The sequence below is a fragment of the Oryctolagus cuniculus genome, chromosome 9, assembly GCF_964237555.1.
Source record: "Oryctolagus cuniculus chromosome 9, mOryCun1.1, whole genome shotgun sequence".
Lineage (NCBI taxonomy): Eukaryota > Metazoa > Chordata > Mammalia > Lagomorpha > Leporidae > Oryctolagus > Oryctolagus cuniculus.
The window spans coordinates 70,782,358-70,801,841 of record NC_091440.1 but is presented as its reverse complement, the minus strand read 5'-3'; the positions used below and the strand labels follow the sequence as shown (position 1 = coordinate 70,801,841).

The following is a 19,484-nucleotide window of genomic DNA, read 5'->3' as shown; positions in this document are numbered from 1 at the left end:
ATTTTTTAGTCATTAGGAATAAAGCCACTGTGAGCATTAATTAATGTTCAAGTCTTCAAATAGACATACTTTCATTTCTCTCGGTTATAAACATAGGCACACAATTGATGGGTTGAATAGTAGTATCTAACTGTATTTAAAACTGCAAAAGTGTTTACTAAACTGGCTGTGCTATTTTGTATTCCCACCAGAAATATAAGAGTTCCAGTTATTCCACATCCTTTCAATGCTTGAATTTCACTGTTTTCCAGATTTTAAGACAATATAGTGAGTGTATTGTATCTTATTTTGATTTAATTTCAGTTCACATTTCTCTAGTGACTAAAGATGTTGAACATCTTTTTATGTGCTTATTTGCTATCTGTATATCTTCTTTGGGTGAAGTGAGTATTCTTATTCTTTGACTGTTTTTGTACTGAGTTATCTTCTTGTTAATGAGTTATAAGAATTTTTTTTACATATTCTGGATATAAGTCCTTTATGAATATATGTTTTTTCAAATATTTTCTCCCGGAGCTGGCTCTGTGGCGTGGGGGGTTAAGCTGTCATCTGTTGTGCTGGCATCCCATGTGGGTGCAAGTTCAAGTTCTCGCTCCTCTACTTCCAATCCAGCTCCCTGCTAATGTGCCTGGGAAATCAGCGGAGGATGGCACAAGTGCTTGGGCCTCTGCTCCCACATAGGAGACCTGGAAGAAGCTCTTAGCTTTTGGCTTCAGTGGCCTAGTCCCAGCCATTGTAGCCGTTTGTGGAGCGAACCATTTGTAGAGTGAACCATTTGTGGAAGTTCCTTCTTTCTCTCTCTCCCTCTCTCTGTCTCTCTCCCCTTCCCTTTCTCTCTGTAATTCTGACTTATAAATAAATATTTAAAAATTTTTCTCCCTGTCTGTGGCTTCCTTTTTCATTTTTTACAGTGTTACTGAAGAGTGAATTAAAAACAAATTTTAAGTATTTATTAATTTGAAAGGCAGAGCAACAGAGAGATAGAGATCTTCCATCTGCTGGTTCACTCCCCAAATGACTGCAACCAACAGCTAAGTCTGGGCCATTCTGAAGCAAGGAACCTGGAACCTTCTCCAAGTCTCCTACATAAGTGGTAGGGGCCCAACTACTTGGGCCATCATCTGCTGCCTATCCAAGAGCATTAGCAGGAAGCTGGATTAGAAGCAGAGCAGCTGGAACTGGAACTGGTGCTCTTATATATGGAGTATCAGATGCCATGTTGCCAACAGTGATTTAGCTCATCGTGCCACAATGCTGGTCTCTATTTTTTTCTTTGATGATATTTTATGCTTTCTGTGTCTTGTTTAAGAAATCCTTATCAGCCCAAGATTAAGATTTTTCTCTTGTATTTTCTCCAAGTAAATTTATAGTATCAGCACTTACTTTTAGGGTCATGACTTATTTAGAATTTATATGTGAGATAGGAGAAAAGTGTTGGAGTTCATTTTTTGACATATGATTTACTAATTGCATTAGCACTGTTTGTTGAAGAGATTATCCTTTCTCTGTTTTATTGCTGAGACATCTTTGTTGAAAGTCAGTTGGTCACAGATTTGTATGTCTATTTTTGGACTTTCTGTTCTGTTTTGTTAGTATCTGTGTCTTTTGGCAATATGCACTCTGAACTACTATTGTTTTATAGTATAACTCTTGAACTCAGTATTAAGTCTCTAACTTTTTCAAAATTGCTGTGTCTATTCTAGGTTCTTTGAGTTTACATATAAATTAGGTTTCTAAATGTTTACAAGAAAAGTCACTATAATGTACTTTTGACTGAAATTACATTGAATAGAAGTTATTTTGGGGAAATGAGTACTATTTACATTATTGATGATTGTGATCTGTGAACATGGCATATCAGATTTTTAATATACATTTAAAGTTAAATTTTGGGGAATCAAATACATTGACAGTATACCTTAGAATCTAAGTTATAGATAATAGGTTTATTAGAGGATTAAATAAGGTGATATAACAGAGTATCTAATTAAAACTGATATAAGAGTTTAATAAATGATGAATTGTTCATCTGTTAACTTGCTATGTGGTTTTGGGCAATACTGGACTGGACACGAGTCCTACAAAGACTTGATTTTTTGAACTTTTGAGAAAAGATTATCATTAAAAAAAAACTATTTCCACAAGTCAGGACATACATAATGCACTGCAGTAAGTTTCTGTTGATAAGTTTTTTTTGTGTGTGAGGTCTTAATTTGCTTTCAATTACCTAGAAAATAATAGCTCTTCAAAATGTTTCACAAAATTTTTCCTTTATTTTTAAATTTCTTTACCTATGTACTTCTGACTTAATATTTTATGACTTACTCGTCTAAATGTTTTATGCTAAATTCGGAAAAATTCGTGGGTATTTATAATTACGTACAGTTTTTAGCATTGGTAATATTTCTTTTGGGAAGCATGTATGTGTGTTTGGAACTTAGTTTTGTCGTTTCTTACATCATACTTTATGTTTGCTTGTTATCCTTTGAGAATGTTAACTCATTTCTGTAATAGTAGAGGTACAGAAAGTGTTAGGGCCTTAGGACATACCATGTTCTATATCTTTTATGCCATGTTTGTCTTTGTTATTAGTTCTTTGCCTTTTGCTCTTCTTAGTTTCTCCCTTTTATTCATATACCTTTTGCTGTGAGTCACCCTGGTGCTTTTCTTAAACCATTGTATTATCTTTCTAACTCGTCCTGACTGCCCTCAATCTTCCTACATATTAGAATTCCTGTAAAGCATACCACCTTAGTGTATTATTCTACTCAAAATGTTTTATTGCTTTCCACTATCCACTAGATTCCTCAGTGCCTTTGACAGTATAGCCAGTCATGTTATTTACTCATCCATGTATTCATTCAACTATATTCAATGAACTTCTTTTATGAACCAGATACTTTGCCTTGTTTTGAGGATAAAATGGTGAGCCAGATGAAACAGCACCCCTTTCTCCATGGGTCTGGAGAAGGCAAATATTAATAAAAATACCACCTAGGTGAAAGTAAATTTGCAATCATATGTTCTACAAAAGGGTGGGATTTATGATATGAGAGCTTACACTATAAACATACTACATCTAGTCAAGGAGGTCATGGAAGGCTAAGATCTAGAGAGACAGTAGGACTTAACTACACAAAAAGTGGGAAGGAAGATCATACCGGGTAGAGGGACTAGCATATACACAGGCTTTTTTTTTTTTTTTTTTTTACCTTTGAAGGAAATGTGTTTTGAGAATGAGGAACTGAAAGAAAGCTAATGTGGCTTTAAGTGTAATAGAAGAAGGATTGTAGTACAAGATGGAAATTGAGGTTGAACTTGGCTTTGAGGCCATGCTAAGTATTACTGTTGTAAATATAAAAGTAATAGGAAACCATAGAGGGTTTCATTTAGAGGTAGGAGGTGGAGGAAAGAGAGCCAAAAGTAGATGTCAAGAAACCAGTTGCACTGTTGGGCTAAACTTCACAATAACTTTGACAAAGAAGTTGGTTGACAGTAGAAGAGATAGAAAAAAGCAACAGTCTTGAGATATTTAGGAAATTTTTAAAAATTGTTTATTTGAAAGGCAGAGTTAGGGAGGGAGGGAAGGAAGGAAGGAAGGAAGGAAGGAGAGGCAGGCACAGAGAGAGATCTTTTATGTGCTGGTTTACTTCCAAAATGGCCACAATGGCTGGAGCTGGGCTGATCTAAAACCAGGAGCTGGGAGCTGCTTCCAGTCTCCCATATGGGTATAGTGGCCCAAGTACTTGGGCTGTCTTCCACTGCCTTCCCAAGTGCCTTAGCAGAGAGCTGGATCAGAAGTGGGGCAGCCAGGATTTGAATTGGTGCCCATGTGGGATGCTGGCGCTGCAGGCAGTGGCTTTACCCACTATACCACAGCACTGGCCCCATGTATTTAGGAAGTAAAAGCAATAAAATTCACTGATATGTCCTACATTTGAGGGTATAAGGAGCAGGGAAATAGCTTTTTACAAAACTATATAGATTATGATGCCATTTACTGAACTAATTAAATGTTGTTGGAAGAGGACCATTTTTGGTGGGGGAAAATTATCAGTTTGATTTTGAACATGTTTGGTTTTAGGTACCTATGAGCCATTCAAAAGGGAATGTCAAGCAGATAGAAGAATACTTGGTGCTCAGAAGTGAAATAATAAGCTGAACAGATAATTTTTGAATATTATCTATGTAAAAATGAGTAATTGAAGCTGTGAGTAGAGAGGTTGAGGATTGAGAGTATAAATTGACCAAAGCATAAGAGTGAGCCTTAAGGATCTGTGGCACATGATTGCTGGCATTTGGAGACTGAGTGTGGGTTGGAGATGAGGATAGAAGACGCGCCACCGGCCAGAGAAAAGGAGGAAAGCTGTGAAAACATCTGTGAAACGAAAGGAAGATGGCTTTGAAAAGAGTGGGAAGCATTTGGAATGCTGTGTGGAAGCCAAAACGGAAAGTCTCCACTAGGCTTAATGATTCCCATCGCTGTGTAACAAGTCATACTGAAACTGAGTGATTTAAAACAACAATAATTTGTTATTAAAATTCTGTGGTATGGTTGCATTCAGTAGGGGGTTTAGTGGGATGGAACATGCAACATATTCTTATATATGTTTGGTGCCTTTGGTGCTGACTGTTGGCTAGGCACCTTGCTTTTCCTCCCTGTGGCTTCTGTTTGTCCATCACTCAGTAGTCTGGTTTAAACTTATTTATGTGGTGGCCAGCTTTCATGTAGGTGAAAATGAAGCTACAAGGCCTTGGGAGATTTAGGCCTAGAATATTTTGACCACAGCGTGTCACCTACCACTGACACCCAAAAGAGGCCACAAATGATTTACTCTCAGAGATCTTTTAGTGAGGTGAGAGGACTGGGAAATGACTAGGAGATGAAGAAAAATTCCTAGCCATTCTCTTATGGTCCCTAAATTTGACCTAGATGATTAATTTCCTGAATGTTTACTGTTTCTCTCCTCACATTCTTCCTTCCCCTAACTACTATTTCTGTCTCCTGATATTAAAATTCTACCCATTTTAAAATCTCAAAGACTTTCTTAAGAGAAAATATTTTATTTCTCTCTTCTTTTAAAGTTGTTTACTGTCCAACTGTTCCTGAAGTTTTTTTTAAGATTTATTTATTTGAGGCTGGCGCCGTGGCTCACTTGGCTGATCCTCCGCCTGAGGTGCTGGCACCTCAGGTTCTAGTTCCGGTTGCTCTTCCAGTCCAGCTCTCTGCTGTGGCCTGGGAGGGCAGTGGAGGATGGCCCAAGTGCTTGGGCCCTGCACCTGCATGGGAGACCAGGAGGAAGCACCTGGCTCCTGGCTTCGAATCCGCGCAGTGCCAGCTGTGGCGGCCATTAGGGGAGTGAACCAATGGAAGGAAGACTTTTGGCTCTGTCTCTCTCTCACTGTCTAACTCTGCCTGTCAAAAAAAAAAAAAAAAAAGATTTATTTATTTGAAAGACGGAATTAGAGAGGGAGAGAGAGATGTCTTCCATCCGCTGGTTAACTCCCCAGATGGCTGCAATGGCCAGAGCTGAGCTGATCTGAAGCCAGGAGCCAGGAGCTTCTTCCAGGTCTCCCACGTGGGTGCAGGGGCCCAAGGGCTTGGGCCGTCTTCTACTGTTTTCCCAGGCCACAGCAGAGAGCTGGATAGGAAGTAGAGCAGCTGGGGCTTTAACCCACTGCGCCACAGTGCCGGCCCCTTGAAGTTGTGTTTAATCTCAGTATTTGTTTTCCATTATAACTTCCTTTAAAAATATTTATTAATTATTTGAAAGGCAATTAGACACTGAGAGGCAGAAACAGATAGAGATCTTCCGTCCACTGGTTCATTCCAAAATGCATGCAATAGTCAGGGCCAGACCAGGTCAAAGCAGGAGCCCAGAACACCTTCTTGGTCATCTACATGGTTGACAAGGACCCACATAAGAGAATTGTTGCCTGCTGCCTCTCAGGGTGCACATTAATAGGAAGCTGATGTTGAGAGTGGAGCTGGGACTTGAAATCAGTTACTGTGATACAGAAAGAGGGTGTCCCAAGCAGGTCCTATGTTGAACACCTGCTCCTTCATTATTATTTCTTGCCTCCTGGGTTTTTGGTCACGTTGTTCACTCTGCATTGTTCCCTCTGCAGATAGTTCTGGATTCTCAGTAAATATTAATTCTTCAAACTTGTTCAGATCTACTTCCTCTGGGAAGTGTTTCCTGGTTTACCCCCCAGATAATTTTTTCCTTTTCATGTACCTATGTATAGTTTTGCTGATGTATATGTTATATTTACTTACATGTCTTGAAGGTAGTAAATATCCATGTTTAATGAGTTGTCTTTCATTTAATAACTTCTGAGACATAACTTGATTGGCAGTCCCATTAGTTTTAAAAAATAGGTCTCATTGGTAATAGTTAAAATATGGGTATTTATAATGACCCTCTTTGATACTGTTCCAAGTTTACTGGTACTAACCAGTGTGATAATCTATGAAGAAAAGTTACAGTTAAGTGTTTGAGATGAAAAATTATAGGAAATAGTGTGTAGTCAAATCCTTTTATATCTCTTACTATGAATAAATAAAGCAAGCATTTATGAGCTTATGTTCCATGTGAACCTCAGTAGAAGTATGTCTGTAAATTTTCATTATGACTGTTATATCCTGAGCTGCATGGAGTAGTTGCTGTCATACCAGGACATGAAATCTTTGTTTCCCCACCCTGTCCTTCAGGTATGAGGCAGATTTTGCAGCTCATATCTTTGTGTCCTCTAGGTGTGTGTGTGTGTGTGTGTGTGTATACACTCATATATTTATGATATTTATATTATATTTATATATATTTACTCATAAATATTTATATATATGAGTGTGTATATATATAGGAGTATATATACATACAAGGGTGTATATATACATACAAGGGTCACGATAATGAGCTAGTTACACACACAAGGAACACACTAGCAGCTCTTAGAATTAAAACTATCTAGTTCTGTGATCCATCACACACATTTCCATGGAAACTGTTAGTAAACATGTACGTGTGTGTGTATGTTAGGTTGGAGGGAGCACAATTTTTTTTTTAAGATTTATTTATTTTTATTTGGAAGGCGTAGTTACAGAGAGACAGAAGCAGAGAGAGAGAGAGAGAAGCCTTGCATCCACATCCACTTGTGCCCATCTGAAGCCGGTAGCCAGGAGCTTCTGTTGGGTCTCCCACACAGGTGCAGGGGCCCAAGGATTTGGGTCATCTTCTACTGCTTTCCCAGGCCACAGCAGAGAGCTGGGTTGGAAGTGGGGCGGCCAGGTCTTGATGCTGTGCCAGTATGGGATGCCGGCACTGTAGGTGGCGGTTTTATCTGCTGTGCCACAGTGCTGAACCTAAGTAGCACAATTTTTGTTTGTAGCACACTGAGAGGTGCTTGTGCACTGATTACAGCTCTCACTGTACTTCTCTTGTACTTTCCCTAGACTGTGGGAGTGGGACCTCAGTTACACATTTGACAATATGGAGAGGCAGAGAAAAGAAACACATTTTTCTTGTCCCCTTCTAAACTGGTAGGATTAGGCAGCTCAGGAAATGGCTCATTAAAACTGAAGTGGGAGGTACTTTAAGAAAGGACTTATAATTTTAATTACTTCAGTAATAGAACCAGTTGGGGGAACATCCAGATTCAAAGAGAAACCTCTTTATTTGTTGGTACAGATCAACCTTGACTCATGGTGGGCTCTGGCGTGATCTGTTCCAGGAGTCATGTTAGGTTGTATTCTAGGAAACATCTGTTTATATTCCTGAGTTAAAGATGTCTTAAAAATGAATTCTAGGTTGGCGCCGCGGCTCACTAGGCTAATCCTGTGCCTTGCGGCGCCGGCACAACGGGTTCTAGTCCCGGTCAGGGCGCTGGATTCTGTCCTGGTTGCCCTTCTTCCAGGCCAGCTCTCTGCTGTGGCCAGGGAGTGCAGTGGAGGATGGCCCAAGTGCTTGGGCCCTGCACCCCATGGGAGACCAGGATAAGTACCTGGCTCCTGCCATCGGATCAGCGTGGTGTGCTGGCCGCAGCGCGCCGGCCGCGGAGGCCATTGGAGGGTGAACCAATGGCAAAAGGAAGACCTTTCTCTCTGTCTCTCTCTCTCTCACTGTCCACTCTGCCTGTCAAAAAAAATAATAAATAAATAAAAAATAAAAAAAAACGAATTCTACCTTTTTTAACTACTTGCTTCTATTTTTTTATATTCTGCAGTTTAAAAACTAATTTATAATACTAAATAATACTACTACTAATAATAACTATATATAGAATAATCTACTAAATAAATAATAGTGAGTATTGAGAATATTAATACTAAGCCCCATGTCATGGCTCACTTGGCTAATCCTCCGCCTGTGGTGCTGTTACCCTGGGTTCTAGTCCTGGTTGGGGCGCTAGGTTCTAGTCCTGGTTGTTCCTCTTCCAGTCCAGCTCTCTGCTGTGTCCCAGGAAGGCAGTGGAGGATGGCCCAAGTGCCTGGGCCCTCCACCCACATGGGAGACCAGGAGGAAGAACCTGGCTCCTGGCTTTGGATCAGCGCAGCAGGCTGGCCGTAGCGGCCATTTTGGGGGTGAACCAACAGAAAGGAAGACCTTTCTCTCTGTCTCTGTCTCTCTCTCTCACTGTCTAACTCTGCCTGTCAAAAAAAAAAGAATATTAATACTAAATAAATAATATTAATAATAAAAACAAACATTATCTGAAATTTATAATAACTAATAACTTTTTTTTAAGTGAGCTAGCTTAAATTTTATTTGAATGCTGTTTATCTGGCTTCCGTTATCCTTATTAAATCCTGAAATAGTGTCATGTTTATGGCATGTGCATTCTGGATAAGTAATTAGAATTCAGTTGAGTGTTAGTCCAATTTTAGCCAAATCACAAATAATGAGGATCAGAACCATAATTAAATGTAAACAATCAAATAAAGGTGAAGCTTCATTTTTTAAATGTACAAAGAATGGCCATGCCTGATATAGATCATTACCTGCCTAATTTACCATTCATTTTTCATACTATTGCTAGAATTAAGGTTTTTTTTTTTTTTTGTAAGTTCAGAAATGACTCAAAAGTGAAAAGGTAGAAAAGTCTCTGAAGGAAAGGAGGAAAATTAGGAGTGTTTCTAAATTTAAATTACATTTCCTTTTCTAGATAATTAAGATGTTTAGATTGGTGATAACACTAGTCATTTAAAAAATATAGAAAATATTGTATCCAAGTTAAAAAAAAAACTTGGTAGGAATAAACAATAATTTTCTTGGCTTGTTAGACCATTATACTGAAGCTTTGGTAAGTATAATCTTTAAAGACCCTTATAAAGGCCAGAAATACCACGGTTATGGAAAAATTATATTATTGAATCATGCATTATTTATCTGATTCTTAAAATTTACAGTCCTTTTTAAGTGTTCTAAATTTGATTGTATGGCAGGGCTAACTTGAGTATATTCTCCAAGCAGATGTGTCTTACTATACAATTTTATATTACAACTCATCTCTAAGATATGGATAGTAATAGTATATACCCCACTTGCTTGTTATAAATATTATATCTAAAGCTAGTAGATAATGCTTGGAACATTGTAAATATTCAACATATGCTTGATATCATTATTATTGTTTGTTTTTAATTGTTATTACCCATTTATTGAGAATTGAAACAGAAAAGCAAGAGTGAGAAAATTATATTGCTACTCCTTTCCATTGGATAAAAGTTTATGGGAAAAGCATATAAGTGTACAGTATAAAAAAGATATTTATAAGATGTATTAATTAATGGCTTAAAATCACTGATGGAGAAATTTGATTAACATTTTTTTCTAAAGGTGATCATTTTTTTTTAAGAAGGCTTCTATTTAATAAATATAAATTTCATAGGTGCAGCTTAAATGTATATATATGTATGTATGTATTTATTTATTTGAAATGCAGAATTACAGACAGAAGGAGAGACAGAGATTTTCTGTTTGCTGGTTTATTCCCCAAACGGCCTTAACAGCCAGGATTGTGGCTGGCCTAAATCAGAAGCCTGGAATTCCATCTGGATCTCCCATGTGGGTGCAGGGGCCCAAGGATCTGGGTCATCTTCTGCTTTCCCAGGCCATTTGCAGGGATGTGGAGCAACTGGGACTTGAATCAGCACCAATATGAGATGCCAGTATTGGGGGTGGCGGCAGCCTAATTTGCACCAGAATGCTGACCTCAAAATCAGTTTCTTTTTAATACAGATATCTCAGCATTTTATCTTTATTTTTTAAAGATTTATTTATTAATATTAAAGAGAAAGGAGGAAAGGGGGAGGGAGAGAGAGAGGCGGGGGGGTCCTTCATCTGCTGGTTCACTCCCCAGATGGCCATAACAGTCAGCTCTGGGCCAGGCTGAAGCCAGACACTCATCCAGGTCTTCTACATGGTTGCTGTTTTCCCAGTTGCATTAGCAGGGAGCTGGATCAGAAGTGAAACAGCCAGGGGCATATGTGGGATGCTGGCGTTCCAGGCAGCGGCTTAACCTGCTCTGCCACAATGCCGGCCCCAACATTTGATTTTAAAACTGCAGGTTATAGCTTCAATGTTAATTAGGCAGTATAGTGAAGTATTTAAGAACAAAGAAGGGGCCAAACTACCTAGGTTTGAGTTCTCCTTGCCACTTAGTACTTGTATACCTTCTCGCAAATTGCAGAAGCTGTCTGTACTTCAGTTTTTATTATTTGTAAATAGGGAATATAATAGTGCCTATCTGACTTGTTCATTTTTTGGATGGTAGAATTACTATACTCAAATATGAATGGTTTAGAATAATATCAGGATCTAGTAGCAGCTACTATAACAATATTACTGTTACTATAGCTCTTTTTTTTAGCTTCACTACTTTAGACATTTTTTTTTTTTTTTTTTTTTTTTTTTGAAGGCAGAGTGGACAGTGAAAGAGAGAGAGAGACAGAGAGAAAGGTCTTTGCCATTGGTTCACCCTCCAATGGCCGCCACGGCCGGCGTGCTGCGGCCGGCGCACAGCGCTGATCTGATAGCAGGCGCCAGGTGCTTCTCCTGGTCTCCCATGGGGTGCAGGGCCCAAGGACTTGGGCCATCCTCCACTGCACTCCCTGGCCACAGTAGAGAGCTGGCCTGGAAGAGGGGCAACCAGGACAGAATCCGGCGCCCCGACCAGGACTAGAACCCGGTGTGCTGGCGCCACAAGGCAAAGGATTAGCCTAGTGAGCCGCGGCGCCGGCCTGCTGACTTATCTTTAAACAAGTTCCTTTCAGAAAATGATCCCTCTTCTCAGAACTCTTTGAATACCATAGGGACAGTATTTTATTATTTGTCTTTAAATCCCCAGAATCTCAACATGCCTCAGGTTTGGTTGATGCATAAAAAATGATGAGTGAATATTATGCATAATTTCCAGGAAGTATTCAACCCTCCTGCAGAGCACTTTAATAGCTGGTCAAGTAGAACTCTTTGAAAGGGTCCTTACAAATGTCTGAATTTTGGGTTAGTAATTTTGTCCAATCTACCTCTTATTGAGTTGAGGCATGTGATACTTTCTTGGTTCTGATTTTGCAAAGAATAATGGCGTGTTAAAAAAGAGGTGTAGATAATTACTTGAATGAGTAATTTCCTGAGTGTTGACAGTTGTCTCCACATTAACATGTTCTAGTATTCTGGACAAGAAGAATTTCTGCCATATATGTCTAGTTTTTTCCATTTTTGTTTTGGCTCTTTTTTTTTTTTTATTTGATAGAGTTATAGACAGAGAGAGCGAGAGAGAGAGAGAGAGAGAGAAAGAAAGATAAAGGTCTTCCTTCCATTGGTTCACTCCTTAAATGGCTGCAACGGCCAGCGCTGGGTCAATCTGAAGCCAGGAGGGAGCCAGGTGCTTCTTCCTGGTCTCCCATGGGGGTGCAGGGCCCAAGCACTTGGGCCATCCTCCACTGCCCTCCCGGGCCACAGCAAAGAGCTGGACTGGAAGAGGAGCAGCCAGGACTAGAACAAGCTCCCATATGGGGTTCCGGTGCCGGAGGCAGAGGATTAACCAAGTGAGCCACGGCGCCAGTCCCTGTTTTGGCTTTTTAAAACTGAGTAAGCAAAACAGAAACTGAAGATGAAGTGTGTCGCATTCATTGTTTCCCAGGGAGCACATTAGCAGGAAGCTGAAATAGGAAGTAGAGCCAGGAATTGAACCCAGGCACTCCAACATGGGATGTGGGTATCCTGAGCAGTGTTCTAGTCACAGCGTCAAATAGCCACTCCAGTAATGTTTATTCTTAACAGTGCATAGATTCTGTGCATATCATGTCACATGCTACCCTTTATTTTTATCTAATATTGACCCAAAAATAGACTCACACATGCATAGTCACCTAATGTAAGAAATTTATTTCAGTTTTAATTTTAAGTGATAAAATGATAAAGCTTTTAGAGGAAAACATAGGAGAAAGTTGTCAAGATCTTTGTGTCCTCAAACTGTGAAAACAAAATTAAGGTAAATTCTTTTTATCAAAAGATAGCTCTTAAATAATGAAAGACGTCACACACAGACTGGGAGAACGTAGTGTTAGTACCTATGTCCAACTGAGGACTGATATTGGAATTATATTAACAGTCCTTCAAGTCAATAAGAAAACGATGGGCAACCCAGTTAAAAAAAGAAGGCAGAAGACTTTAAGAAATACATTAAAGAACATACCTTTAAGAACACAGTGAAATGGTGAATAAATGTATGAAAAGGTATTCAGTTTCCACAGACGTCAGGGAAATTAAAACCTCACTGAGATACCACTCTACTCATACCAGTATGGCTAATATGAAAAAGATAGTTGATACTATGTGTTAGAACACCTTGTTCTTCCACATACCGCTGGTGGGAGTATAAATTGGCACAACCACTTTGGAAAATTGGTAGTGTCAAATGAAAGTACATATTTTCATGCCCCATGACCCCTCAGTTCACCTCCTAGGTATATTCTGAACAGAAAAGTGTACATGTGTTTTCCATAAGACGTGTACTGGTATTTTGTTGTTACACTCTTCATAGTACAGATAACCCAAGTGCTTACCCTCCAGAAAAATGGATAATAAATTATGGTATATTCAGAGACCCATACGTAGTATGGCAATATGAATGAATGCTCTACATGTTTCATGTGCAGTGTGGATGAATGTCACCCTTTATAGTGATGAAAGAGGCTATAAGCCAGAGAGACCATACTGTATAATTCCACTTATGTAAAGTTCAAAGTCAGGCAAAAATAATCAGTTGGGGAGTGGTAGTTCCTGGAAGAGGCATAAATTAATAATCTTTCCTGATGTGTATGCTAACTGCCCAAATATGTTCAGTTTTTGAAATTTCATCAAGCTGTACCTTTATAATTTGTGTTTTTTTTATGTATATATATTGAATTGCCCCAACATGATTGTTTTATGATCTAGTTTATTTGTCAGCGGTAATATGAGAACCTACCACAGTTATTTTTTGATTGCCTTATTAGACTTTCAAGTTGATAGTTCACATTGTTTTTATATTCTTGTTACTGGTATTCTCAAACTTATAAAATTTTTGGTAACCTTATGGGTGTGAAATTATATCTCACTGATACTTTGGTTTGTATTATGCAGTAACCAGTGTATTTCAGCATCCTTCCACTTGTTAAAAGGCCATGTTGATTTCGTCTTGGGTGTTCCTTTGCTAAATTTTCACTTACCGTAATTCTGTTCATTTTAATTGCATTTTCCTAATGGTTAATTTTATATTTCTCTTCTTGATTTATGTGCAATTTGCGTTGAAAAGTACTACCGAATAATCTTCCTCTTTGTGATGTTATGATATTACTAGAATCTCAGCTGTAAAGTTCAGGTTTGGGTAGTTCAGTCTACTTACAAATGTTTTCTCTTTTATTCCTGTTTGCTTGGCATTACTTCTTCCTATTTTAATAATATGTTTCCACTACATGGAATTCTCTCCTACCCTTTGGTGGTGAGAGGTTGATGGTTATATGGGGGGAGAAAAATAAGAATAGAAAAATAAGAATTCACAAGGTTTTATAAAATTGAAATAGCTGTGTTGTAAAATGCTTGTAAAAATACTTTGACTCAATGCATTCTAGATTTAGATTGTAAAAGCAAACTGTTTTGTTGTTTATTTTCTGCTCTGCAGATGCTCATCATCACATGATTAGTTTGTGTTTGTGTGTGTGTGTGTTACAGTCTCTTTGCAGTGTTTGTTGTCCCTGAATTCTCAAAGCAGTTTCAGGTACCCATTACTATGCCAAGCAGTTGCATTAACAATTAAAATCCTCTCTAACCAGTGACACAGGTGCTTTGTTGTTTCTGCTATTTTAGAGAAAAAAATGGCTAAACATTTGGTAGTTGTATTTCCTAAATACTAAGGTGGTTGGTTGGTCTGTGGTGCAAGAAGATTATATATAAACAGTGCTTTCTCCCCTGTCTTCTGGCAGGGTGTGGTAATAGCGAGGGTCTGGAGTTCCTGAGCTGTTCCTTGAGTTGTTTGCAAGTGTCCCAGAGCCTTGAAGGTTTGGGAACCTTCCTCAGAGAACGTCCTGGCCCCAACTTCTTCAGCATTCCTTCCTCTTGCCTCTGCCTTCTGCTGCAGTAGGACCGGTGCCAGAGGAAAAGCTCATGACTCCTGTCCATGGTCACAAAATCTTGGCTGATCGTGGTAAAGTCTCACAGCATATTCTCTTGGCATGAGTCTTTTGGGGAGAGGTGCCAGCAAGCATAGCACAGCTTCACTAGGAACTCTTCCTAGAATAGAATCAGAGCTGTTTTTAAGGATTTGATGTAAGTCAATGAAGAGAATCGAATCTTCAATAAGTGTAGAATGACTTCAGTCTCCAATTTATCAATTTCAGAAGTCTCTGAGATTTAGAAGGGCTGTAAGGAAATGTAATTAAGTATTGCTTTATGAAGAAATTACTGTAAACTTTGGCAGTTAATTTTGATAATTTGTAACTGTGTTCTATTAAAAAAAAACCAAACTTCTAATATTTGTGGAAATAAGTCTGTGAGTGTTCTGATCTTGGGCTTTGTTTATTTGCTTTTTAAATTTATTTGAAAAGCTGGCAGGAAGGGAGTTGGGTAGAGAAAGAGAAAAAGAGAGAGAGACAGAATGCGCAAGAGCGTGCTTCCATCTGCTGGTTCATTTCTCAAAGACTCACAACAGCCAGGACCTGGGCTACGCCAAAGCCAAGAGTTGGGAACTCAGTCTAGGTCTCCATGATGGGTGGTCAAGCCAAGTACTAACAATGTCTCCTGGTGCCTCCCAGGGTGTATATTAGCTGCAAGCTGAGTTAGGACTTGAACCCAGGCGTTCTGTTGGGATGCAGGCATCCCAAGCGGCATCTTCTGTGCCAAATGCCTGGCCCTGGACATTATTTTTAAAAGTCTTACAGTGATAAGAACTTTTGTGTCCCTAAGCACAATACCATTATCAAATACTATTAATAATTCTAATAGCATATTTAAATCTTTCCTGATTGTTTCCAGAAAGCTTTCTTTTGTTTGTATTTTTTCTCTTGTTCTGTGACATTTCCAACTCTTCCCCACCCTGGATTTTTCCATGATGTTGGTCATTCATTCTATAGAATGTCTCATTTTGGATTTGACTGCTTGCTTCCATGTAGTGATGTTTAACTTGATCTTGTATTCCTGGCAAACTGGTAGTTAGAACAAAAGGTTTGTTTTGATTTAGAATAAGCCTTTCTTTTTCCCCTTCCATTTCCCTTTCCTTCCCCCTCTCTTCCTTTTCTCCTTCCTGTCTCTTCCCCTTGCCTCCTGACCAGTCTCTATTTCTTCTGTCTTCCTAGTCTTTTTCTTCTTTGGTAAGAATACCTTTACAATTGCTGTCTGGTTGTCCCTTTTCCGGTGAAACTAAGATTGATGTGTGCAATCTATTGGTATGCTGAATTTTCTTGATGCAGAGGTGCTCATTAGAATCACTGTAAAACTTTTAAAGATTCTTAAGAATCTTAAAAGAGATTCTTATTTAACAAATCTGATGGCAGTGGGGAAAAGCATTAATTAAACACACACTCCAATCTCTTCTACATTTATTTATTCAGGTACGATAAGAATCACTACTTTATTACACTCAATGTGTAATTAGTGGCAGAATTTACTCTTATGCAAATACTTTGAGAATGTATATCTTGTATAAAACGAAACATTTTAAATTGATAAGGTACTGTAAAGATGTTTGGGGCTGCTTTGTGTAATAGAACGAATATTGACTTGGGCCCAGAGAGGAATAAAAGGTATCTGTCACAGAATTGTTTTGATGACTAAATAAAATGATTTATTTGGAATCATTCCAGTACCTGGCAGTTAGTTGAGCCAAAATCTGAAAGGCATTACAGTATTACAGATTTAATTTTCAATGCAATTCTTCAGAGTAAAATTTAAATTAAGGTAATGATATCATGTGCTATTTTAACTGTACTTGAATGAGGATTTATTTGTAGCTTGTTTTTGGAGTAATAGGAAGCTCAGTGCAGTTTTAATGTAAGTGGCCTTCTGAAGAATATGGTGTATGGAAATCTTACAGATTTTTCCCCTCTACTTTCAGCTCCATTTACCTCTTAATTCTCCTTTGCCTGGAAGTGAATTGACCAAGGAACCTTTCCGCTGGGATCAGAGACTCTTTGCATTAGTGTTGCGCTTGCCTGGCACCATGTCAGTAGAATCAGAACAGTTGACAGGCGTGCCTTTGGATGATTCTGCCATCACACCAATGTGTGAAGTGACAGGCGGTAAGTTTTATGCTGGCGGTAATTCAACTTAAAAAGCGGAGTTTACCTGAGTGTTTTAAAATCTACATTTCAAAAACTTCATATTTGTTTTTGCTTAACAAATTATTTAGAATTAGTGTATGATTTCAAAACTAATTAATGATGGCTTAATGGTTTTGTTTTAATAGGGTGTGTTTAATAATGGATCTGATAGTGAATGGTAATTTTTAAATATCCTTATAGATGTGAAATTGCTGGTATTTGAAGTTGTTAACTTTTCTGTCTACAAAGATTGCCAATGATTTATAAATGCTGTAGCATCATTTTCTGTGGAAAATGCTTTGAGCATCATTTCATCATTCATTTGATGTTTATGCCTAGATAAGGGCAGTTCTTCCCAGAGACAAGGAGGTAGATGGCTTAGAGGAATCAGGTGGCCACTGTGCTTGGTGAACACTAATGGAAATCTTGACATAGAACTTGTAATGAACACAGAATTTCTACAGTGTGAGATTAACTACCAAGTAGATTAATTTCTTTAAGTTTATATTGAGTGCCTACTATGTGCAGATTGTGCATCCTTAATGCAGAAAGCTGAAATCTGAAATGCTTCAAAATATAGAATGTTTTGAATGTTTTGCTCAAAGTGTTTTAGATTTTGGAGCATATTGGGTTTCAAGTTTTTGGACTACAGAAGCTCAACTGGTAGTCTCTGCAGATATTCCAAAATCCAAATAACTTTAAAATATGAAATGTTTCTGGTCCCAGGCAGTTTGGATAAGGAATACTCAATCTGTCCTGAGTACTGTGTGTGCTTTAGGGCTTTAATAGTGAATACAGCAAGCATGGTGTTTTTGCTTTCATGGAACATTTTAGTTCTCACCTAAGTAGTCTGATATTAAAATGTTGAAATCTGGCATTACTGCTGTTTCATATGTGATGGGGCCTCTGACAGGGGCTCCAGCCAAAGCTGATGCTTTATTGAGATTCCATCATAGCCAAGCTACGTAAGTTAAGAGAAACTATAAATGCTGATTAATATTTTAGATACATTGCTTCTAAAATTCCATGAATTTTAGAAATCCGCAAATGTTCACAGACAGAAAGGGATTAGCTTTAGAGAGGTATATGAAGTGGGAAAAGTTAGGAAATTATTATTCACATTATTAAATGCTCCCACCAAATAACTCTGTGAATTGTTTTAATATTTCCACACAATATGATTTACCCTCCCCGCCCAAGAGAGGTAGGCATATATTCTTAGGGACAACCTGTTATCTAAGTTGAAACATTTGCTAACAGTTTCCTATGTATATGGATAATCATATTTTTTACTGGTAGTCTTAATTGTTTCTGTGGGAGGATGTACATTTATATATTAAGAAATTTTTGTTTTCAGCTTTGAATTGATCTACTTGTTAAAATCTTGATTTTGTTTTTTAACTAAGTGTTTTTTTACTTAACAGATCATGAAGGGCTTTGAGGCTGTTATTTAAACATTCTTTCATTGGAAATCTCTTACTATGAATCACTAAGTCTCAACTTAGGATTATGATGAAGATGTGGGACTATATATATATGTGTGCTATGACTTTTGTTTTGTGGAATCAGGAATATTTAGTGTGAAATGAAGTGAGTGGTATAATCAGAGAGGATCTGAAAAGAACCTTGAGACATCATGTAGTAGTTGGTATCTTTGCCTTTGGGCAGTGGTGTACTAAAGATATTTTGTTTATTCTTTGAAAGGAACACCTCCAAAGGAGAAGATTCTGAAGTCATCCTTGGTAATATTTTTCAATGCTCCAAAAATCTTAGTCAAAAAATGAGGAAGCTTTCCCTAAATCTAGTTTGAATCCCTCCTAATATAATCATCCATTTGCCCCTTTTCGTGCTCTTGCTAGCAATAATGGGAACCTTGCTCAGATGCCACTCACATTTTCATATATCTGAATAATGTGTTTTCTTTCTTTTTTAATGTAAAAGAAAGAATGTTCACGCAGGAAAGTTTGAGGATAAAACACCAGAAAAGTAGAAAGAACAAAATAGCAAATGTCTCCTGGTATTGTACTGTCCAAATATAGTTATTTACTAACAATTCCTGTGCTGAATGGTGTGTGTGTGTGTGTGTGTATGTGTGCACGCGCACTTATTTAACCGTCAAAGAATTATTCATATTAATTAAGGAAAAAGTGAAACTTGCCTGTATTATAAAAGTAATATTTTGTTGTATTTTTCTATGTGCTTTTAAAAGATTCCACAATTACAGTTATTGTAAACATTTTTCTTGTGTTATCAGGTAATTAATGAGTGCCCACTGTTTGCCAAATGACTGTTCTAGATGCTGAGAGTACATCAGAAACAATAGATATAAGTTATGTCCTTGAACTGGGTGCTAGATAATAACCATGTAAAATTAATAAATAGCATAATTTTATTGAGTGGTTCCAGCTATATAAAGAAGTAAACAGGGTTAGAGATTAGAGAGTAACTCAAGGCAGAATTCTAGGTATGTTTTCTTTAGAGGAAGTGACATTTGAGTAGAGACCTGAATAATGGAGTTAATTGCAGGAAGATCTAGGCAGAAGAAATAAAGGGAAGGAACATGCTGTGTACACTTGGGAGCAACAGGAATGCTGTTGTGGGTGATTATGTAGGGAGGAGCAGAGTTGCATATAGGTTTAGAGAGACAGGCAGGGGCCAGATATTGAATACAGTTTTAGGCCATAAT

At 38.0% G+C, this 19,484-nt stretch overlaps 1 protein-coding gene across 5 annotated transcripts in view; it reads left to right on the top strand.

The window, feature by feature from the left end:
• The window catches only part of INTS6 (integrator complex subunit 6), a 104,952-nt gene that overhangs the window by 42,082 nt on the left and 43,386 nt on the right, over nt 1–19,484 (top strand). For all 5 annotated transcript variants that reach the window (XM_051832218.2, XM_051832219.2, XM_051832220.2 and 2 more), the window contains one exon: nt 16,594–16,777. In XM_051832218.2, the coding sequence (XP_051688178.2) occupies nt 16,594–16,777 (184 nt within the window). The remainder of the gene's footprint in view (nt 1–16,593; nt 16,778–19,484) is intronic.